The sequence below is a fragment of the Amblyomma mixtum genome, chromosome 4 (assembly GCF_055824585.1).
Source record: "Amblyomma mixtum isolate Tamu chromosome 4, ASM5582458v1, whole genome shotgun sequence".
Taxonomy (NCBI): Eukaryota; Metazoa; Arthropoda; class Arachnida; order Ixodida; family Ixodidae; genus Amblyomma; species Amblyomma mixtum.
The window spans coordinates 144630774-144649294 of record NC_143015.1 but is presented as its reverse complement, the minus strand read 5'-3'; the positions used below and the strand labels follow the sequence as shown (position 1 = coordinate 144649294).

At 48.3% G+C, this 18521-nt stretch overlaps 2 protein-coding genes and 1 long non-coding RNA gene across 3 annotated transcripts in view; 1 reads left to right on the top strand and 2 right to left on the bottom strand.

Annotated features, from left to right (window-relative positions):
• Positions 1–18521, bottom strand: part of LOC149348604 (uncharacterized) — a 172829-nt gene that overhangs the window by 131473 nt on the left and 22835 nt on the right. The gene's annotated exons all lie outside the window — the stretch shown is intronic.
• LOC149348606 (sodium-dependent neutral amino acid transporter B(0)AT1-like) lies at positions 81–4353 on the bottom strand. Its single transcript, XM_089586068.1, has 5 exons — positions 4049–4353; positions 3151–3271; positions 2028–2159; positions 1075–1250; positions 81–269 (listed from the first exon to the last, which is right to left on the bottom strand). The coding sequence occupies exons 1-5, from the start codon at positions 4082–4084 to the stop codon at positions 81–83; spliced, it is 654 nt and encodes a 217-aa protein (XP_089442194.1). The 5' UTR covers positions 4085–4353.
• LOC149348605 (uncharacterized) lies at positions 11858–14348 on the top strand. The gene is made up of 3 exons (XR_016292279.1): positions 11858–12623; positions 13641–13734; positions 14278–14348. It is a non-coding gene; the product is annotated as an uncharacterized LOC149348605 (long non-coding RNA).

Here is an 18521-nt window from a genome sequence, read left to right as displayed (position 1 = left end):
CCGGTCTGCTGCGTTCAGTGACAGAAAGCGGCGTAATGAAAGAGTGCAACCATTTGATAAAGATGGCCGATATATTCCACTCACGACTGTGGCTGGTGCACGGGGTTATAGACGCCCGGTATGCAGCCTGCGACTTCGTGGTGGTAGTCTCTGGCGGGCACCGCGACAACCAGACCACCGTCGTCTCCACCGGAGGTGGGCAGCCCCTGGTCGAGCTGTTCCCGGCGGAAGGACTGCACCAGCCGGTTGCGCACGTTGCTGCACAGCGGCTGCGATGCGGAGGGGACGCAGGAAACCAGAGTTAGCGTCCCAGCCAAACAGGGAGACTATATAGAGGCAGTAGTGGTCCGCATGTACAGTACGGTCCATTGTTAAAGGGAACATGCGAACGCGTGCCTTCCGCATTTCACGAAGCCCTGCTGCCTAGATGCGGCGAGAATATACGGCATGAGGAGCATGCGTCCAAAGACCAGCCGCTGTGCTTACTGCGCATGCGTCTTGTGCTGACAATTCCCACAAGTTCTCAGCGGCAGTGTGCCACGAAGCGCGGAGGCCACGCGATCGCATGTTCCCTTTAACAATGAACCGTACTGTACGCAGCCTATCACGTGACACCTTCATTAATATCCTTTCATTTGCTACACTCTGCCTCTGTTACTCTCTTGCACGCTGACAGAGGAGACGAGAACAGCTTACAGTTAACTCTGGTCCTGAGCTCGCGATGAGACGGGTTATGTAGTTGGCAATAAATGGTAGCAAGCAGTACTAGCAAACCAAGCAGTAGTTGACTAGTAGTTGTAATGTTGGGGGAGTAGTAGTAGTAGCGCTGGATCTTGGCTGTGTGTATGAGGAGAGGTGCAGTATTGTGTCTGAAAGACACAACGAGCATCCTCGCTGGTAAAGGAAACGTAGTATTTGAAGGGAAGAGGGCAACAGGTAGGCGGAGGAGCCGACCGCAGCACCGACGACTGCTGTCGCACCCGGGCGTTAAGTGGATCGGGAACTTTCGACAAGACTGTCACGTCTTCTTTACCCAACGAAGACCGGGGTAACGCGTGCACAGAGGAGGCTCACCGCCGGTGCGACGTAGCATGCCCGGTCGCTGGCCACCAGTTCCCCGGAGGGGCAGCCGCCGCTCCACGAGAGGAGGTTGCGCAGCGAGGACACCAGGTGGAGCAGGTGCTGGGACAGCGTCACCGAGTCGCCCAAGATGTGCACCACCGCGCACAGGCTCATGGTGTAGCCCAGGCCTGCGGGCGGGCACCCAAATTATTATATTAATATAGTATTTAGAATGTTCATTTCGCATTATCATAGCTTCAGTCAAATTACAATCAAGCGTTAGCCCATTTAGGAGGCTCTCTTTCTATTTATTTATGATATTTTCCAAGGACCTCCTACACAAAAGGTGAATATTGCGTTCCTCATCAATTGCTTTAGTGTGGTAGTTTTAACTGCGCCGTGCGAGCGATGCAAAAACTGTGCTACACATCGGAAGAATGGACCATTACCTTCAATACTTTAATACGAGTACTTTACAATTTTCCAATATTCAAAATTTTTGTCCCAGAATGTTAGACATGAAAGAGTCCATGCGCTCAAGAATTTTAAGTTGTTTATCAGCACCAGGAGCTCATTGCAGAGGATAAACTGAATGAAACTGTGCGCATTCTAAAAAAAATATTGCTTAAATAATGAAGTTCTTTAGGCTGACAATACGAGTACGAAGTTGAAATGCCTAATACTGAATGCACATATATGCCACTTTGTGCAAGTACATGCACCGATGCATTCGTCTTAGGCACGCCACCCGCTGATGTAAGTTCTGGACCAGCAAATACTCCGAAAAGTGGCGCAAGCGATTAGAGAAAGAAAAAAATAACTGAAGAAAAACAGCTCCGCTCTGTTTTATGAGCTCTTATTTGAGTTAAGCGCTTTGCGCTGCTGTTCCGGGCATTAATTAAGTAGGTACAACCAACTATTCTACGCCGGAGTATTGATAGTGCTCGTCGTTGGCGATGACGCACCTATGAAGAGTGGAACTGCGCCGAAGATGCCGCGGTTTCCGTCTTCGGAGAACTGGGCCAGGCTGCTCTCGAGGTGCATGACGGGCATCGCCACGGCCACCAGCAGCGCCAGGTAGGCCAGCATGAACGGAACTGCAAGAGCGCCATACATATATGCACGTCTCTTAACGGTTGATAAGCTAGGAACTGAAAAATACGTACGCCACAAGGACAGGGGTAGAGGTGAGAAGAAGTGGGTTCTCACAAGGCACGACTTATACCGAAGAGACGGCAACGGTCCTGAGATCAGTATTTACAGCATCTAAAGCTTTCATTGGGCTATGATTATTCTCGGTTCAAAGTTCGAGCCCCTTTTTGGTGTTTTATACTCACAAGATCCGTTTAATTACCAAAGCAAGAAGTCATGCCAACATTCCCAGTAGCATGGCACTCGCAAATTATTCACAGCTGGGGCCTAGTATGAAATCTTTCTTCTTAAGGTTGAGGTGCGAGGCGAGAGAATGAAGGTGCCTCTTTAGTGGTCATACCACAATCCCGGTTTTGGAAGAGAACACCCTCGTCAGTGCGAACATCTTTCTAACTCCATAGCAATAGACAAAGCTGTATTGCAGCTATCAAAGAGTGATCAGAGCGAACGCGCTAATCTTACTACCGAAAAGAACCGTGTTGATATACCATACTCAGAAATTCGGGAGAAGCGTATGGTTCAGCGGGAAGTGGTTCGTGAACGCTATTTTTTTTGTATCTCGTTATATTCCACAGTAACAATCAATATATCCGCAGATCTCTCCTTCAGCAAGCTTGCATTTGTTTGCTATTAACGTTTTTGCTATCGTCAAAAACGTTCCCATTGGTTTTATAGGGCAGTCTTAATTACTCGATGCAAGCGATGGGATAACTATAACAAGATTTTCATATGAATCGAAAAAAAATGGCACTTTACGTTGAATATTTCCGTAACAACTTTACAACATTCCAGATGTCCCACAACTATAACTGATGCCGAAAAATCCTGGACATGAGGCCACAATTCTCAAAAGGTCCTGTATCTCACAGGCCCCTTCTATGATCCCTGAACGCATCCCTAACGGCCTTTGGCGAAAAAAAATACACGAGGTCCCACCTCCTCCGTGGGCGATGGACATCTCGGGAAAGCGGGTGGCGTTGGCGCTGCCGGCCGTCATGATGAACAGCGTGGCCAGCTTGTGCGCCCGGCTCTGGAAGCCCGGCTGCGTGGTCGTCTCCTGCGCACACAAGGGATGCGTGCACCCTTGTAGCCTACACGTCACCCTAGCTGTAGCCACCCTTGTAGCCACACAGAACGGTCATTGCATGGCCATACATCTCGAGCGCTGCTGCACAGTGGGCACTAAGTTGTACGAGTGTTCGAGGGCGAGGGGTGTACAGGACTACCTTGCATTTCTATTGGATAGCTACAAGCAACTATTTTAAGCGGCGGCGGAGGCTAAAAAAGAGGGTTCAGCTTAATTTAAGGACAACGCAGCGAGCTATGGAAAGAAAAATGATAGGTGTAACGTTGAGAGATCGGAAGCGGGCGGAGTGGGTCAGGGAACAGGCGCAGTTTAATGACATCCTAGTCGAAATCAAGAGGAAGAAGTGGGCTTGGGCAGGGCATGTAATGCGAAGGCAAGATAACCGCTGGTCCTTAAGGGTAACTGAGTGGATTCCAAGAGAAGGTAAGCGCAGCAGTGGGCGGGAGAAAGTTAGGTGGGCGAATGAGATTGAGGTTTTCAGGAATACGGTGGCCGCGACTGGCGAGGGGCAGGGTTAATTAGACAGACATGGGAGACGCCTTTGCCCTGCAGTGGGCGTAGTCAGGCTGATTGTGATCATGACTGATCGGTTTCTCAGCGATCGTACTCTTTCGTACGCAGCGATCGTTGTCGGCTGGAACCTGAGCCGCGGGGACAGATTTCGCTCCCCGTCGAAATCCGTAAGAACCGCAAAAGTGCCAGCATAGTTTGGAGATACTCAGGTTCTCCCGCGTAGGTTAGGCCTACCTCGCTTGACGTGCTTCCCTCCTCGCTTTCCGTCATGGTGACAGCAGGCCAGGTAGGACCAGGAAAAGGCGGGACACTCCGGGGCCGGGAGATCCAGACTTGAGTTGTCCGATGGAAATAGCCAGCAATACGGGCAAATGCTGCGAAGGCCTGTGCAGCGGGAGATCGGTGAACGGCGCGTGCAACGTGGCCCGTGACTCTTCTTCTTCTGACTCGTTTTCTGCTGCACACGCTATTCTTCGTTTACGTTTTCTATAGCGCGTGCACGGCGGTGGTGGTATAAACGTACAGGCCGGATCAGCCTACAGAGGTCTTTACGGGAACTGATTTACATCCGTCACTGATTTGAACGATTGCCTCTCTACCACTGCTCTATGAAACCAGTGTACTCCGGAATCTACAGCCGTGATTTTGACACTAGAGAGTTTTAGCTGAGCGTTTTTACGGCCAGCGGCGCTGAGCGGCCCAGCGGATACACCAGCGGAGCGTCGAGCGAGAAAAGACTTTTAGCTCGGCGGGTCCGGAACCCGCCCGAGCGGAAAAGATCGGCGCGCTCTGTTGCGCCATCTCGTGGTCAGAATTGGAGCTAGCGTAATATGAATACGCGTCGCGCTTAAAGATTTTGGTGGAGGCGGCTGGCCTGACAGTCCTCCCGGAAGACAAGTTTATCGTGAATGCCAAGAACCAGTCTCTGCTCATCGTGACCCCGTCGCTGGACCGAGCTGAAAAATACGAAAGGATTACTAGTCTCAGAGTGGGACAGCAGGCAGTCGAAGCTACTGCTCATGCGGCCATGCCGGAAGGCGGAAAAGGGGTCATCTACGACATCCCGCTCAGCCTGACAACACAAGATATTCACGAGGGCCTCCAAGAAAACAAGGACATCCGAGGGGCAAGAAGATTAGGAAAGAAGTCAAAGACCGTCTTGATCCTCTTCGAGGGTCCCGAGGTCCCAAGGGAGGTGTGGTTTTTCGGCGTAGCCTATCGCTGCAACCTGTATAGAAAGAAGTTTGATGTATGCTATGCCTGCGGAGAGCTCGGCCACCGCTCGGACGTGTGCCCTGACACCACCAACGTCCGATGCCGGGGATGCAGAGCCAGCAATCCTGAAGAGGGCCACACCTGTGAGCCCAAATGCTTGCTATGTGGAAAGAACCATGTGCTGGGAGACAACCGGTGTAAGAATCTCTACCGGACACCCCACATCATCAAAGTGCGTCAGGCGGAAAAGATCGCCAAAGATGCTGAGGAAAGGAACCAGAAGCAAGGGCAAGTCAGGGGCAGACCACAAGAAAAAGCAGGTCCCCACCAAAGGACGAGCGGAGATGAAAGCCGGTCCTCTAACGGCACATCTCGACCCAGGGGTGCCTCGCAATCCAGAAGCAGGAGCAGAGAGGCGCCACCTCGATCCCAAAGGGAATCGGGACAGAACTCATGGGCGGAGAAGACCAAGCTCCCGGGGAAGAAGACACCGCCAGGCGAGGCGCCGGTAGCAGGTTGGTCGGTTAGCTTCGCGGGTGTGGTCTCCAACCCAAGTAAAACGCTAGAAGCGCGAGTAGATGAGAACGCAGCAGCCATACGGCTACTAAATGAGAAAATAGATAAAATTTCCGAGGCAATTCATGAACTTGCGCAGCAGTTTCAGCAGTTGAAAAAGCCGCAACCGCTACTCAGACCAGCCACCCCGATGGCAATCCGCAAAGCAGGTGACCTTAGCGACTCTGCTGAAAACATCTCTGAAGAGATGAGCGTAGACCAAGTTAGGCCTGCCAAACGAAAGCAGGATGAAACGATAACAGTTGAGAGCCAAATTAAAAGGATAGTAGCAAAGGAAAATGAAAAAATGGAGAAGTCATTCGAAGAGCTCAAACAGCACGGGGCCATCCTCGGCGCTAGACTAGAGAACCTCGAGTCGGTAGTGTGCAGACAACTCGAACAGCTGACGAGGCACATCCAAGTCATAGGCCAGGCCTGTAATGTTAACATCCAAATTGATGGCCAATAGCACGTCGAAAATATGGCAATGGAACTGCCGCCATCTTGCCAGGAAACGATCGCTATTGCAACAGTACATCCTCAGCCAGGACTACCCGCCTTTAGCAATTGCAATGCAGGAGACGGGAGGGAACTAGAATATATCGGGATATAAGGGGTACGCTGCTAAGGATGGCAACGACACCAAGGTAGTAACGTATGTTAAAAGCAACATCGCGGTAATCCAACACGACATTGGAAACCAGGAAACGGAGACAGTATGCGTAGAAATTTTAACTGGAAAAAAGAATAGGGGTAGCATATTCCTTCTAAATATTTACAGCCCACCAAAAAAGATGAAAGTAAAATTTGGCCCCATATTTAGAAGGGCAGCTAAACTCGCGGGGAAAAACCCCCTGATCATAATGGGCGATTTCAACGCCCGGCACCAGGAATGGGGTTACGTAAGCAACAACGCCAAGGGTCAAGCCCTACTGGATGATATAGTAGCATCCAATTTCTACATAGCCAATGACATCTCCTGTCCCACGAGGACTGGTAACAGCGTTACAGCGGACACATCTCCCGACCTTACGCTATGTAGGAACGCTGGTATTGTGAAATGGCGGAACCGACAGGAAGATTTGGGTAGCGATCACTTTCTGCTGGAGCTCGAGCTCAACAGAAAAGTCAGCGTGAAACCTACAACCTACAGGCAAGAGAAGCTTACGGATTGGTATAAATTCAGAGCTATCAGAGAAGAACATGAGCATAGTGACATAACCTGTATCCAGAACTGGACGGCAACGCTGCTTGAGCATGTAGAAAGGGCAACTGAGGAGGTTCAGGTAGATGACTTCCAAGATAGAATGGACAGCAGGCTCTTCAGCATGTACAAAAGGAAGGAACAGCTAAATAACCAGCTGAAGCGCCAAAGGTGGAACAGAAACCTAAGGAGGGAAATAGCTAGACACAATGTAGAATTAGAAAGGTATGCTCGACAGTTGGAATCTCAGAGATGGGATAATAGATGCGAGGAAATGGAGAAAAGCATGGGAAAATCTAGTACATGGCAGTTGCTCAAATTTCTTATAGACCCAAATAAATCTAAGACGGCTATGAGAACTGAGCAAATAAAAGCTAGGTATAAGTTTAATGGCACAGATGAGCAACTTATTGACACGCTCAAGTCACTGTATATTGCTCCCCATGGGGCCGCTAAATATGACGACTATAATGGACAACCAAATGAGGAGTTGGATGCCCCCATATTAAGAGCCGAGGTCAGAATGGAACTGCTGAAGCTAAAACGAAGGTCAGCCCCGGGGCTCGACAGAGTAGAAAACAGAATGTTGAGAAATCTGGATGAAGAATCAATAAATAGCCTCACTAGGTATCTCAACCAAGTGTGGAAAGCAGGCGCTGTCCCCGAGGAGTGGAAGAAGGCCAAGATCACGCTTATACACAAGCAGGGCAAACCTCCGAGCTTGGAGAACCTCAGGCCGATCTCACTAACATCATGTGTAGGGAAACTGCTTGAGAAGGTCATCCTGACCAGACTGACCAAATACATGGAGGATAACGGCCTCTGGCCAGATGAAATGGTCGGATTTAGGCCTGGGCTCACCACCCAAGATACAATGCTAAGACTCTATGAAGATATAGTAGATCAGCTGGACCTCGGCAACCTGAAGGCGATCTTAGGTATAGATCTTAAGAAAGCCTTTGACAATGTCAGCCATGACGCCATCCTTGATGGGCTAAATGAGATAGCTGTAGGAAAAAACACCTATAACTACATCCGATCGTTCCTAAGGGACAGGACTGCTATCATTACCTTTCAGGGGATCACATCCGATGAGTTCCCCATGGGATGCAGAGGAACCCCACAAGGGGCTGTCCTCTCCCCATTTCTCTTTAATCTGGTAATGAGGGACCTTCCCCGCAAGCTTAGAGAGATAGAAGGCTTAAACATCAGCCTCTACGCAGATGATGTAAATGTCTGGCTAAACAAAGGAGGCGAATCAGAAATGAAAGAAAAGCTACAGAAGGCAGCGGATATCATTAACGAGCATGCGAAATGCGTGGGTCTCAGCTGCTCTCCGCAAAAGTCTGAGCTATTTGTAGCAATGAGCAAGCGCAGTCAAAGGATACCGGCAATCGAGGTTACACTTGAAAATAGAACGATACCAATTGTCGAGGAAATAAGAATCCTAGGCATGTATATTAACAGAAAAGGGAAAAACAAAAGTACGCTAGACAAGCTCAAAGCGCAAGCTGAACTTGTCGTCAGAGCCTTCAGAAAGGTATCTAGAAGGGAGGAAGGACTCTCAGAGTCCAGCAAACTAAGACTCACGCAGGCCTTCATCGTTAGCAGGATATGCTACGCAACCCCATTCCTGAAAATAAACAAAACCGAAGAAAAGGCATTAGACACAATCATCAGAAAATGTGTCAAACGAGCGCTAGGGCTGCCCATTTCCACGTCCAATGATATACTGGAGAAAATGGGCCTGCATAACAATTGGAGAGAACTGACTGAAGCGGTTAGAACATCGCAAATCGAAAGGCTAACATCCACACCCGCAGGAAGGAAATACCTACAGCTAGCGAAATGGGCAACCGTAGATAGCACAGTGAACACCAGAACAGATCTGGGAAGAGAAATAAGAGAGCATCTTATTATCGCTCCCATACCTAGAAACATGCATCCCATCCACGACAAAGGCAGAAGGAAAAGCAGGGTCGCACAGCTGACTGCTAAGCTAGGCAAGATGCCACAGGGAACCGTGGCCTACACTGATGCCGCGGTAGGCACGCTAGGAGACACCGTCTCCGTAGCCGTCGGGGACTCAGGCAGAACGTTACGCGTTGTAAGACACCTTGACTTAAAACCCCTTGTGGCGGAGGAGGTTGCAATAGCGATCGCTCTAACTCAGCCAGGTACCAAATACGTAGTAAGCGACTGCAAAGCCGCAATTAGAAATTACAGCAAGGGACGCATCCACGAAATGGCGGCTAAATATCTAAAAGACTTTATCCCAGCCCACAATATTCTAATTATCTGGACCCCAGCCCACTCGGGTCTGGTTGGAAACGAGGCCGCCCACAGGCTCGCCCGCTCCTCTTTACCTCGGGGAGCCGTGGACACCTCATACGAATTCAGCACTAAAGAGGAAACCAATACCTTTAATAGCATCACAGACATTCAGAAAAAGAACAAAAGGATCTATCCTCCTCCGGATAGATCGCTTAGCTCGGCTGAGGCCTATGACTGGAGAAGACTCCAAGCTAGAAACTTCGCATCCCCGCTCTGGAGGAGCTGGACAGGAGGTGACACGAGGGAGGATGCGGAGGTGTGCGAGTTCTGCGGGCATACCGCTACACTCGAACACATACTATGGAGATGCCCCAGTGCCCCAGGATATGGCAGAATCAATAATGCAGAGGAATGGGAGACCATACTCAGAAGTGCCCACCTTAGCATACAACGATACGCTACCCGCCTGGCAGCAGAAGCTGCGCGACTATACCGTTGCTAGTCTTCCAGCTGCGACGCTGCCCCTCCCCGGACGCCTGCGTGCGGACCCGGAGGGGCACGGGTCTTCTTCTGGCGGAAATAAAGTTTCTTCACTCACTCACTCACTTGTTTTTATTATGCTATAACTGCGGAATAAATGTAATTTTTTCTTTTGTTTTCTCTATATTAGTTTAAAATAGGGGTGTTTTGGATGCAGTAGAGGAATATTTGTGTTAGAAAAAATGTTTGCGACTGCGACGCTACGAAAATGAAGCCAAGTGCTAACCGCCAGGTCAGTTGTTCTTTCGCGCGCTTTTTTAGTTGCTTCTGCTCTGCTTATATCCGTTTCCAAGATGCCGAAAAGCATATTGCAAGATCCGCTACTCCTGTCGAGACTTAAATGGTCCGAGATAGAAGATCGCCGCGGTCGTAACCGACGAAACAGCGTTGCCAGCGGTCGTGCTGGCGGCCGCCATCTTGAATACCCATACACGCCCGCGCGCTCCGCTGAGGAAGGCCTCCCAGCGGGGCGCCGTAAACGCGCTCGCCGCCCCAGCGCACTGCGCATGCGCAGTGGCGTCCGCGCTCGTCCACTCCGCTCCGCTGGCCGTAAAAACGCTCAGCTAAAACTCTCTACTGATCGCCACGGAGTTCGGGAGCCTTCCGGGGACATGATGTGAGAGACGTCGTTCAAAAGAAACGTTAAATCTCCTCAAGGTGCCCATTGATGCTTCACGCTCGTCACAAAAACGCGGGGGCGCTAAAAGAAAACAGTTTGCATTACCCATAAAAGCGCAAGCGACGCACATAGTGAGGTGGCACGGTGGATCTTGTGCATCCGTACCAACGTATAGGAGGAGTTCGTGCTCATGCGATACGGGAGTACACTCTAAGAACTGCTACTCCTGCATTAAGAGTAAAAGAGCCTCGCTACTCCTGCAGGTCTCAATCTACTCTCTCTACAAACGAGAAAGAGTGAAAGGTCCTGTTCACTCCTCTTGACAAAAGAGTAAAATGGCATTTCCACTCCTGCATACCCCAAGGGAGTTCAGTGCTTGTTTTACTCCTCCGCCCTTACGGCCATACAATCGTAAGGGCGCGCTAGCTTCTCGGGGCCGGCCTGCCAGCCTGGATGCCGGCGTCAGAAAAATGCACTGGTATTGTTTGTTCACGACCAAAGCTCTGGGATAGAGTATCATTAGCCAATGTCGAGTTGTTGGTAGAAGCGATAACAGCCATACAAATTTCCTCCCATAGCCGCTTTGCTGCTGCTCTGGAGTTCGCCTGGCCTCTGCTATAGCTCCGCTCCTGAAGGGGTCGCGGAAACCGAGCATATATTTATTTCCCTATGACGCGGGGTTCAGAGTAAAACGGTGCCGAGGGTAGCACCTAAGTGCTGGCCAGTTTCGAAGCGCATTCAGCTACAGCATCTATGTGAAATCGGCTAGGTTTAGCGACGACAAGGGCAGCCAGCGAGCAGCGCACAGTTCGTCGCCCGGCGCGATCGCGGGCGCCGTCGTTGCCGAAAGCTCGGCTCGCTCAATGATTCGCTCCGTAGCTTGCGAATCGCGCACGCAAGGCTGGAAAATCGAGCAGCGACTGGCCTGCGATTGAGCGAGCCTTTATGCCCACGTTTGCAGCACAGGTGAACAAATTTAGCACACATGTATGCATGGAATATCGGCGGCGTTGCGGCGATTCTTAAGCTCGTCCTCGACGCCATCATCACCGTTCGGGTGGACCCGAACATATCTTTATTTCACTACGAGACATAGTTCACAATAAAACGTACTTACAATGCAAAGAGTAGCACCTCAGCGCTAGCCAGTTTCAAAGCGCTCTCAGCTCTGGCATCGAAGTGAAACCTCCTAGGCTTAGCTACGAATACGGCAGCCAGGGAGCAGGCCGAAGCTCGCCGCGCGGCGCGCTCGCGAGCAGCGTCATAGCTGAAAGCTCGGCTCGCTCAAAGATTGGCTCAGAAACTTGCGAATTGTACTCGCAAGGCTGGCAAATCGAGCAGCTAGCGGCTGGCCTGCGACTGAGCGCACGTTCGCAGTACAGGTGAACAACAATTAGCGCACGAATGCTTGGGATACCGGCTGCGTTGCGGCCACGTTAAGGCGATTCTTAAGCTCGTCCTCGACGCCATCGTCACCATACGTGACACACAGGCTGAGAACTTGAATTCGAGTACGTGCTAAAGTAAGCTGCTCGTATTATTCGGAACAATCTGAACTCGAAAAGACAGTTGCTTCTGTCGGCTTCCATGCATGTGGGTTCTTGCTAGTGAAAGTACACTCGAGCAGGATGCGGCGAGTGCGGGCCGCTGTTGCATACAAGCTAAAGTGTGAAGCAAGTATCGTCGTAGTTCCGTAACGCAGTTGATATCACAGTAATCCGCTTGTACGGGTCACATTTAAGCTCTGTTTCATGTAGATCTCCGTCGACCATGCCAGTGTCGCGTAGAGTAATGCATCGCAGCTGCTCTTTGTCCTACCGCTCGCGTCGAACATATCCTTGATATGGACCAGTTTGCGATACGGTGCGTTTCTTTGCCTTTTTTGTCGCATTTAAGGGATTTTCGCTGCCGTCAATCGAAATTGCATTCCGTCAACAGCGTCGTCTGCGCCGTCGTCTGCTAGGACACCCGGGGATGGGATCACAGGATCGCAGCTTCTACAAACGACATGTCAGCAAAAGTATCTAAAAGCGCTTTGGTATTCGCATTTAATAAAGAAATAAAATGAAAAAATATAATTTGTTTTTGTTGCGAACACAATTCAAATATTAGTAATAAAAAAAGCGCATTTGTAGGTTTTTTCAACGAAGCAAAACTGCAGCCGTCGTCACGTTTTGTGTTATTTGGGTTTTCGTAGCATTGTTTGAGTGCTCGTGCGGTGGACGTGTATGAAGAACACAAGTGTGTTTTGGAAACCAACGACGAGAATTACGCCCTATCAACACTGGTGATTTTGAACGGGTAAAGCCCTGAAGAAAGGTAGCGCTACGACTTCTTGTCATCTGGAGAGGCAACGAAGAAGAATGTGCGGTTTTGCTAAGCCTTGATGAGCCGTCTGAACGGTGAGTCCCGTGTACGTTTCTTTACTTCTGATCTCTATTCGCACGCGTTATTAGTGTGCAGTGCAGGCAGTCTGCGTGCGGTTGCCTCAGCTATAATGCGTTAACGCCGATTCACACGACGGTCCGTTCGCCCGCGGCCCGCGCACTACGTATTCATGCGTCACCACATTGAGAGGCGCGCTGTCGGCCGCGGCAGCGGGCGAACGGAAAATCGTGTGAATCGGCCTTTACCAGAAAAGAACGGGCGTATAGGCCGCATGGCAACTGTTGCTCCATAGTCTCTATCTGCGTTTAGTACTCGGGTGCCGCGGTAAATAAAAATGCCACCAGTTATCACAACAGAGTTATGCGGTCGCTTGCTAGCGCTGCGAAAAACAAGAGACAAAGTTTACTACATTCCAATAGCATAGATTTGTGCTACGTAGGAGAGGATGATGAGCGTGCAGTGCCACGTTAGAGAGCGCTCTTGCTAGGCCAGCTGCGGACAGACAAGGGAACTGACAACGGTCGAGTTGCCTCGCGGCTGGTGCCCGTCGGATTGATTTGTGCTACTTAGAAGATGACGATGAGCGGCAGTGCCGCGCGACAGAGCACTCGCGCTAGGCCAGCTGCCAACAGACAGTGCTCAGTGTGTGTACTCGTGGGATTAGTGCTTACGCCTTAATATTTGTCATACAATTTTTTCGGGGACAATGATCGCGTGTAAAAGGCTGGGGCATATCCCTTGCCTAGTCATTTGTAAATTTTTATCTGTGCTTCCCCATGGAACAGAATTTGACACAGTATTATGTCAAAGTTAGATCGTTCTTGCGTCTGCCCTGAGGTGTAGGTGTCGATGCTTCCTCGCCTTCAGATTTTGAGAACTGTTTGGGATGCAACTGCGCACTTATTTAGGATTTCAAGCTTTTTGCTATATCCCTCGTTTGTGCGGCCCGCTTTCAAGTCGTTCGCTATATCGGTGATGGTTTGTTATTGATTTTCACTTTCTCTTATTTATTCTTGGTTGACTGCCACCAGCTGTGCTGCCGGCGATTCTCCGCGCTCGGAACTATTCCCAGGCACGAGACCCTACCCACAGACCTCCCTGCACCACACTCACCAGTTTTCTTCGGTATTTTTTTCCCTTGCTCTTACTTGCATTGCCACTAGGCAGTTTTTATTTCTGTGCAGATTTGTTAAATGCAATACCAATTTTCGTTTCATGCTGTGATGTGAGATATCGTGCTTCTTGCTAATGAATGCATGCCTTTTCCATCCTCTCATCATTTGTGCAAAGCAGACGGGTCTACTGGTCGCTACGTTCAATTTAAAAATACCTTCGGTGCTGCTGCAAAGCACCCTAGTAGTAATAAAATCCTGTGCATGCTATATTCAAATAGTTACGCTCTTTTCATCATGCATAAAAATAGTGGTATTCCAGCCTGCTCATCTTTCTATGCGGGTGTGACAGTCATGTATATCTACTGAAAAAATGTATATTGGTGCATCACATACAATCTGTTCATTTCTTTTGTCATGGGCCCTCTCATTGCTTTTTGTGTTCCTATGTTACTACCTTATTCTAATTTATGAAGCAGTAGACAATTTCTTCTCTTGTCATTCATGACATTGTTACGGCCACTGACAACAGTTGCTCTGACATATTTATTTGCAGTTGCCAGCTGCCAGTATCTACTGGGCCATTCGTGCTTCCAGCTTTTGGCTGTGCTATCTCTCTTCAGCTGTTTGTGGTAGGTATTGTTTTCCAGTGATGCATACCTTACCTGCCTATTTAGAAAAATTTCGTAGACATAGGCTCACAGCCGGGTTTAGAAATGCATGCAGAGCTCTACCTGCACTTAGCAGCAGTACCTCCCTGTATAATCACATGAATCTGATCCTGAATTACATGAATGTAATTACATGATCTGTATGAAATAGTCGCTCATGAAGCTTTTGACTGCTGCTGTTGACATAATGGAATTTACACTGCTTCAGGTGCAGAGACTATTTCACACATGTTGCCTCTTATGCATATGTGCCCTCTGAAAGGACGAACATATTCCTTTATCCCTTTAAAAAACATTGTGTTCTATCATGATGCTTTACCGGTATTTCTGGTGTATAGACCAAAATGTCACTCAGTATTGTAACATGAAGCGGGAACTCAGTTTGTCCAATGTTTTAGAGGTAACATGAAGCGGGAACTGAGTTTGTCCAATGTTTTAGGACCCCTAAAACATTGGACCAACACAGTTCCCACTCGAGTTATTGATCACTTCGCTCTCGCCCTACCATAAGCTTGCCGTCCAGGTTGGACAAATTGATAGAGCGACTGCTCCTGTGAAGTGGTGGTTCTGAGTTCGAACACCGGACCAGGACGAATCTTTCTTTAACTACGAAGTTTCTGTGAAAGCTGTATAGCTTTCCTTTGTAGCCATTTGGCTGTGCTCGAGTGGATGTCAATGAGTAATTACTCCTTATTACAGATCTTTTGTCAACGCCAAACTGATTCAGTAGCAACAAATAGTAGAAGGGTAAAAGCATGCTGCTCCCAAAAATTCGTTAAGCATGTTATAAAATGTATGCTGTATTGTTTTAACTGCTGCAAAGAAATAACGGTGATGTTAGATGCCCAGCCCCTATTAGGTAAACATAGCTCGCAATTAACACAGTGGATGGAAAAGAAATATGGACTTCAACCCTCACGACGACCCTCACCCCAGTAAAACAAAAAGTGCCAGTGTTGCCATACTTGAGAGCTTTGCTCTTTAAAATTGCAGTAGACTGCTACTCAAAGTTGACAAAAAAATGCGTCTCGTTTTCTGCATGTGCATTCCACAGTGCTGGTGCCATTTTCACTGGCCATTGACATTCAGTCGCATGATGTGCACCCCGCTCCTCGAGTTGATTTTGTTTGTCTTGTGAACCTGCCGTCAAAATCAGTGCAGGATAATGCTTCCCCAGTTGATCTGCAGCTAACCTTGTCCTTTGCCAGCTTCTGTCACCCTTTCTCCACAGAGAAGGGCGGTGGGAGTCCAAGCCAGGTGGAGTTGAAATATTTGACTAGTAGTGGACAGGGATCCTGCGGTTTGTTGAGTACACAGGCAAATTGGAGACTTATGGAAGAATTTTTTTACCAGCCAAAAAAGACGCATACACAAGACAGAACCGCACAGGACAAGGGCTGGTAAAAGCCGTAGTCCTCTGTGGTTCTCTCTTGTGTATGCGTGTTCCTTGGCGGGTAAAAAAATTCCTCCGTAAGTCTCCAATTTGCCGGTGTCCTCCACAGATTGGAGGATCCCTGTCTGTTACTAGTCAAATTTCATTACTCCACCTGGATTGGACTCCCACTGCCCTTCTCAAACTTTTGAAATCCTGTTGCCCTAGCAGATCATCAGCTGTCGGTTGTATTACTTTCGCTTCAGTGAAATTTGACATGTAGCGGACAGGGATCCTAGAATTTGTGGAGTACACAGGCAAACTGGAGACTTATAGAATTTTTTTACCAGCCAAGGAAGACGCATACACAAGATTCGTTGTCTGTGTTTCACAACTGAAAGTTCTAAATGCGTGCAAAAGTGTATCGTGCATTCGCACGTATTTTGAAAACTCAATTTCTGCAGCATTAGGTTTTCGGAATTGGAGCTGTAGCATTGCCGCCACAGAATCCCGCTCGTTAACAAAGCGCACACTTATTTGCTAGGTATATATTCGGTATACCGCAACCAGTACACGTCACTGTTTGGAAGGTTCTGTCGTGAAATTTCTGATTGTGCAAGGTAGCTTTTCTTTTAAATTCAAGCGCTCTCTATTTGCTTTTTCCTGTGCATATTCATCGGTCGTTTCAATTCGGAAGCGTTGGTGCTGCAAGACGTGCATACGGAAGCTACGTTTGTGCACAAAGCTCCTGAATTTTTGAAAGCGCAGCTCTGACAGTTCTCGTTGTCATAAATAAGTACAAAGCAGCCTAATCTTTTTGGACACCATTTCATGCTCTTAGCTGTTTCTGAGAAACAGGCTGCCTTTTTTTCTGTTTTTGGTGTGAAACATTCCTAACAACTTCTTTCTTTCTCGATGCACAGATAGCCTATGCATACACGGGCAGCTTGATTGCAATATTTAGGGCAATATTTATAACAGGTGCAGTGAGCCTTGGTGCATGTGGACAGAAATTAAGCTAGGGTGGGGTGGGGTATTTTCGCACAGGGTAATATTATGCGGAGGGTTTGGCGTATTGAAACCGAGTCTTTCTGAGCTCTTATTAGACGTCCCAGCACCAGGACAGTAGTTGAGGCTTTTCTTCTTTGTTGTCTAGTCAATGGTTTCCATCACATAAAATAGCCTTAATTCTAGCTATCCCGTGGCCGTCTAACAGAACGATGCAGATATACTGAAGTGATCAGTGTTGCATAAAAGTAGTGAGAACATTGCAAATGCAAGGCAACTTCATTGGTTTGCAGTGCACTAACGTGGCAGTCAGAGAGAATTACACATTACATTTGCAAATCTAAATTGTGCATAATATTATAGACTGGCACGTAATGTGCGAAGTAATCACAGTTATCTCGTTCATGCCAAATGCTAGTGTCAAACATTGTCAGTATTGCATATTTATAAAGAGCAGGCATGCTGCGCCTAACTTGTCGTTGGATAGATTTTATTACTATGAAAGCAAAAAGTTTACACATGGCTGTCGTGTTCTTGCGTGGGAAGTAGTATTACCTTAAATGAGTATAAACACCAATTTTTTGGTTATGTGTGTTCTTTGTAGTGACGTGCTGGGCATTCGTATACATAGAATTGTTGCATAGTATTCGTCTATAATCGCTAAATAATTACAACCAGGACAGCAGCTTGGGCATGTTGGTTATTCATTCTTGATGGAACAGCGCAAAACATCGGGACAAGAGACAAGCGCTGACTTACAACTGGTTTTTATTTCGAAGAAACATTGCTTCTTATACCTTCTTCACCCTCTCAAAAAACACATGCGTCGCAACCATATCGTTCAAGCGTCCACAAAAAAGCATAAGACAAATAATCACAGATATTTATAATCACATTTTTAACATGTCAAATTCTTTCTTAGTCAAAGCAACAGACGGCGTGCTGACACAATCGTCGCGCAGACTCGCTATCGAAGCTGCCTCGATTATTTCCCGGACTAACTGGTCTTTGTGATTAGCCAAAGCTTTGCATTTTTGGAAAACCGGTGCACAACTAGTTGAAGGGCAATCTCTGCAATGGATTCCCAGGTTCCTGCAAGCTTGCTCGAAATTATTTTTGTGTTCTAGCAGCCTTTCATTCATGCACCTGCCAGTCTGCCCAATGTACTGTTTACCGCAAGTCACTGGCAACAAATAAACAAGGCCTTCGGTGCACTCCACAAAGGGGGTTCGATGCTTTATCGTGCATCCCTGCTTCTTTTTGGTCGGATCGGAGTTGACTCGTCTGCACAGACTTTTGAGTTTATTAGGAGCAGTCATCATTACATTCACGCCAGCTTATCGACCTATGCCTTTCAGGCGATGGGAAATATTGTGAAGATACGGAATTGCTACTACCGGCCTCCTTTCTTTCTGTTTCTGTGCATCATCTTGCTGCTCGGGCCTAGCCTGCATCAGGTGCTTTTTCATCTGCTTGGCAACAGATACCAACAGGTGCGAGGGGTAACCCGAGTTGCCAAGCCGTTCCGCCTGGCGAAGAAAGCTCACATTCATTTTGTGAACACAGGATTTCCTCAAGGCATTCGTGAAGCACAAGTTCACAATAGCCCTCTTGGTCAGCTTAGAGTGAGCTGATTGGAAGGGCATTGGCGCTTTCTCCGCTCTGGGCTCATAGGCCCAGCAGGCGTGCCCTCTAGTGAACTCAAGTCTCAGGTCTAAAAACCTGAGTGACCCTTGAGCAGGAAGCTCG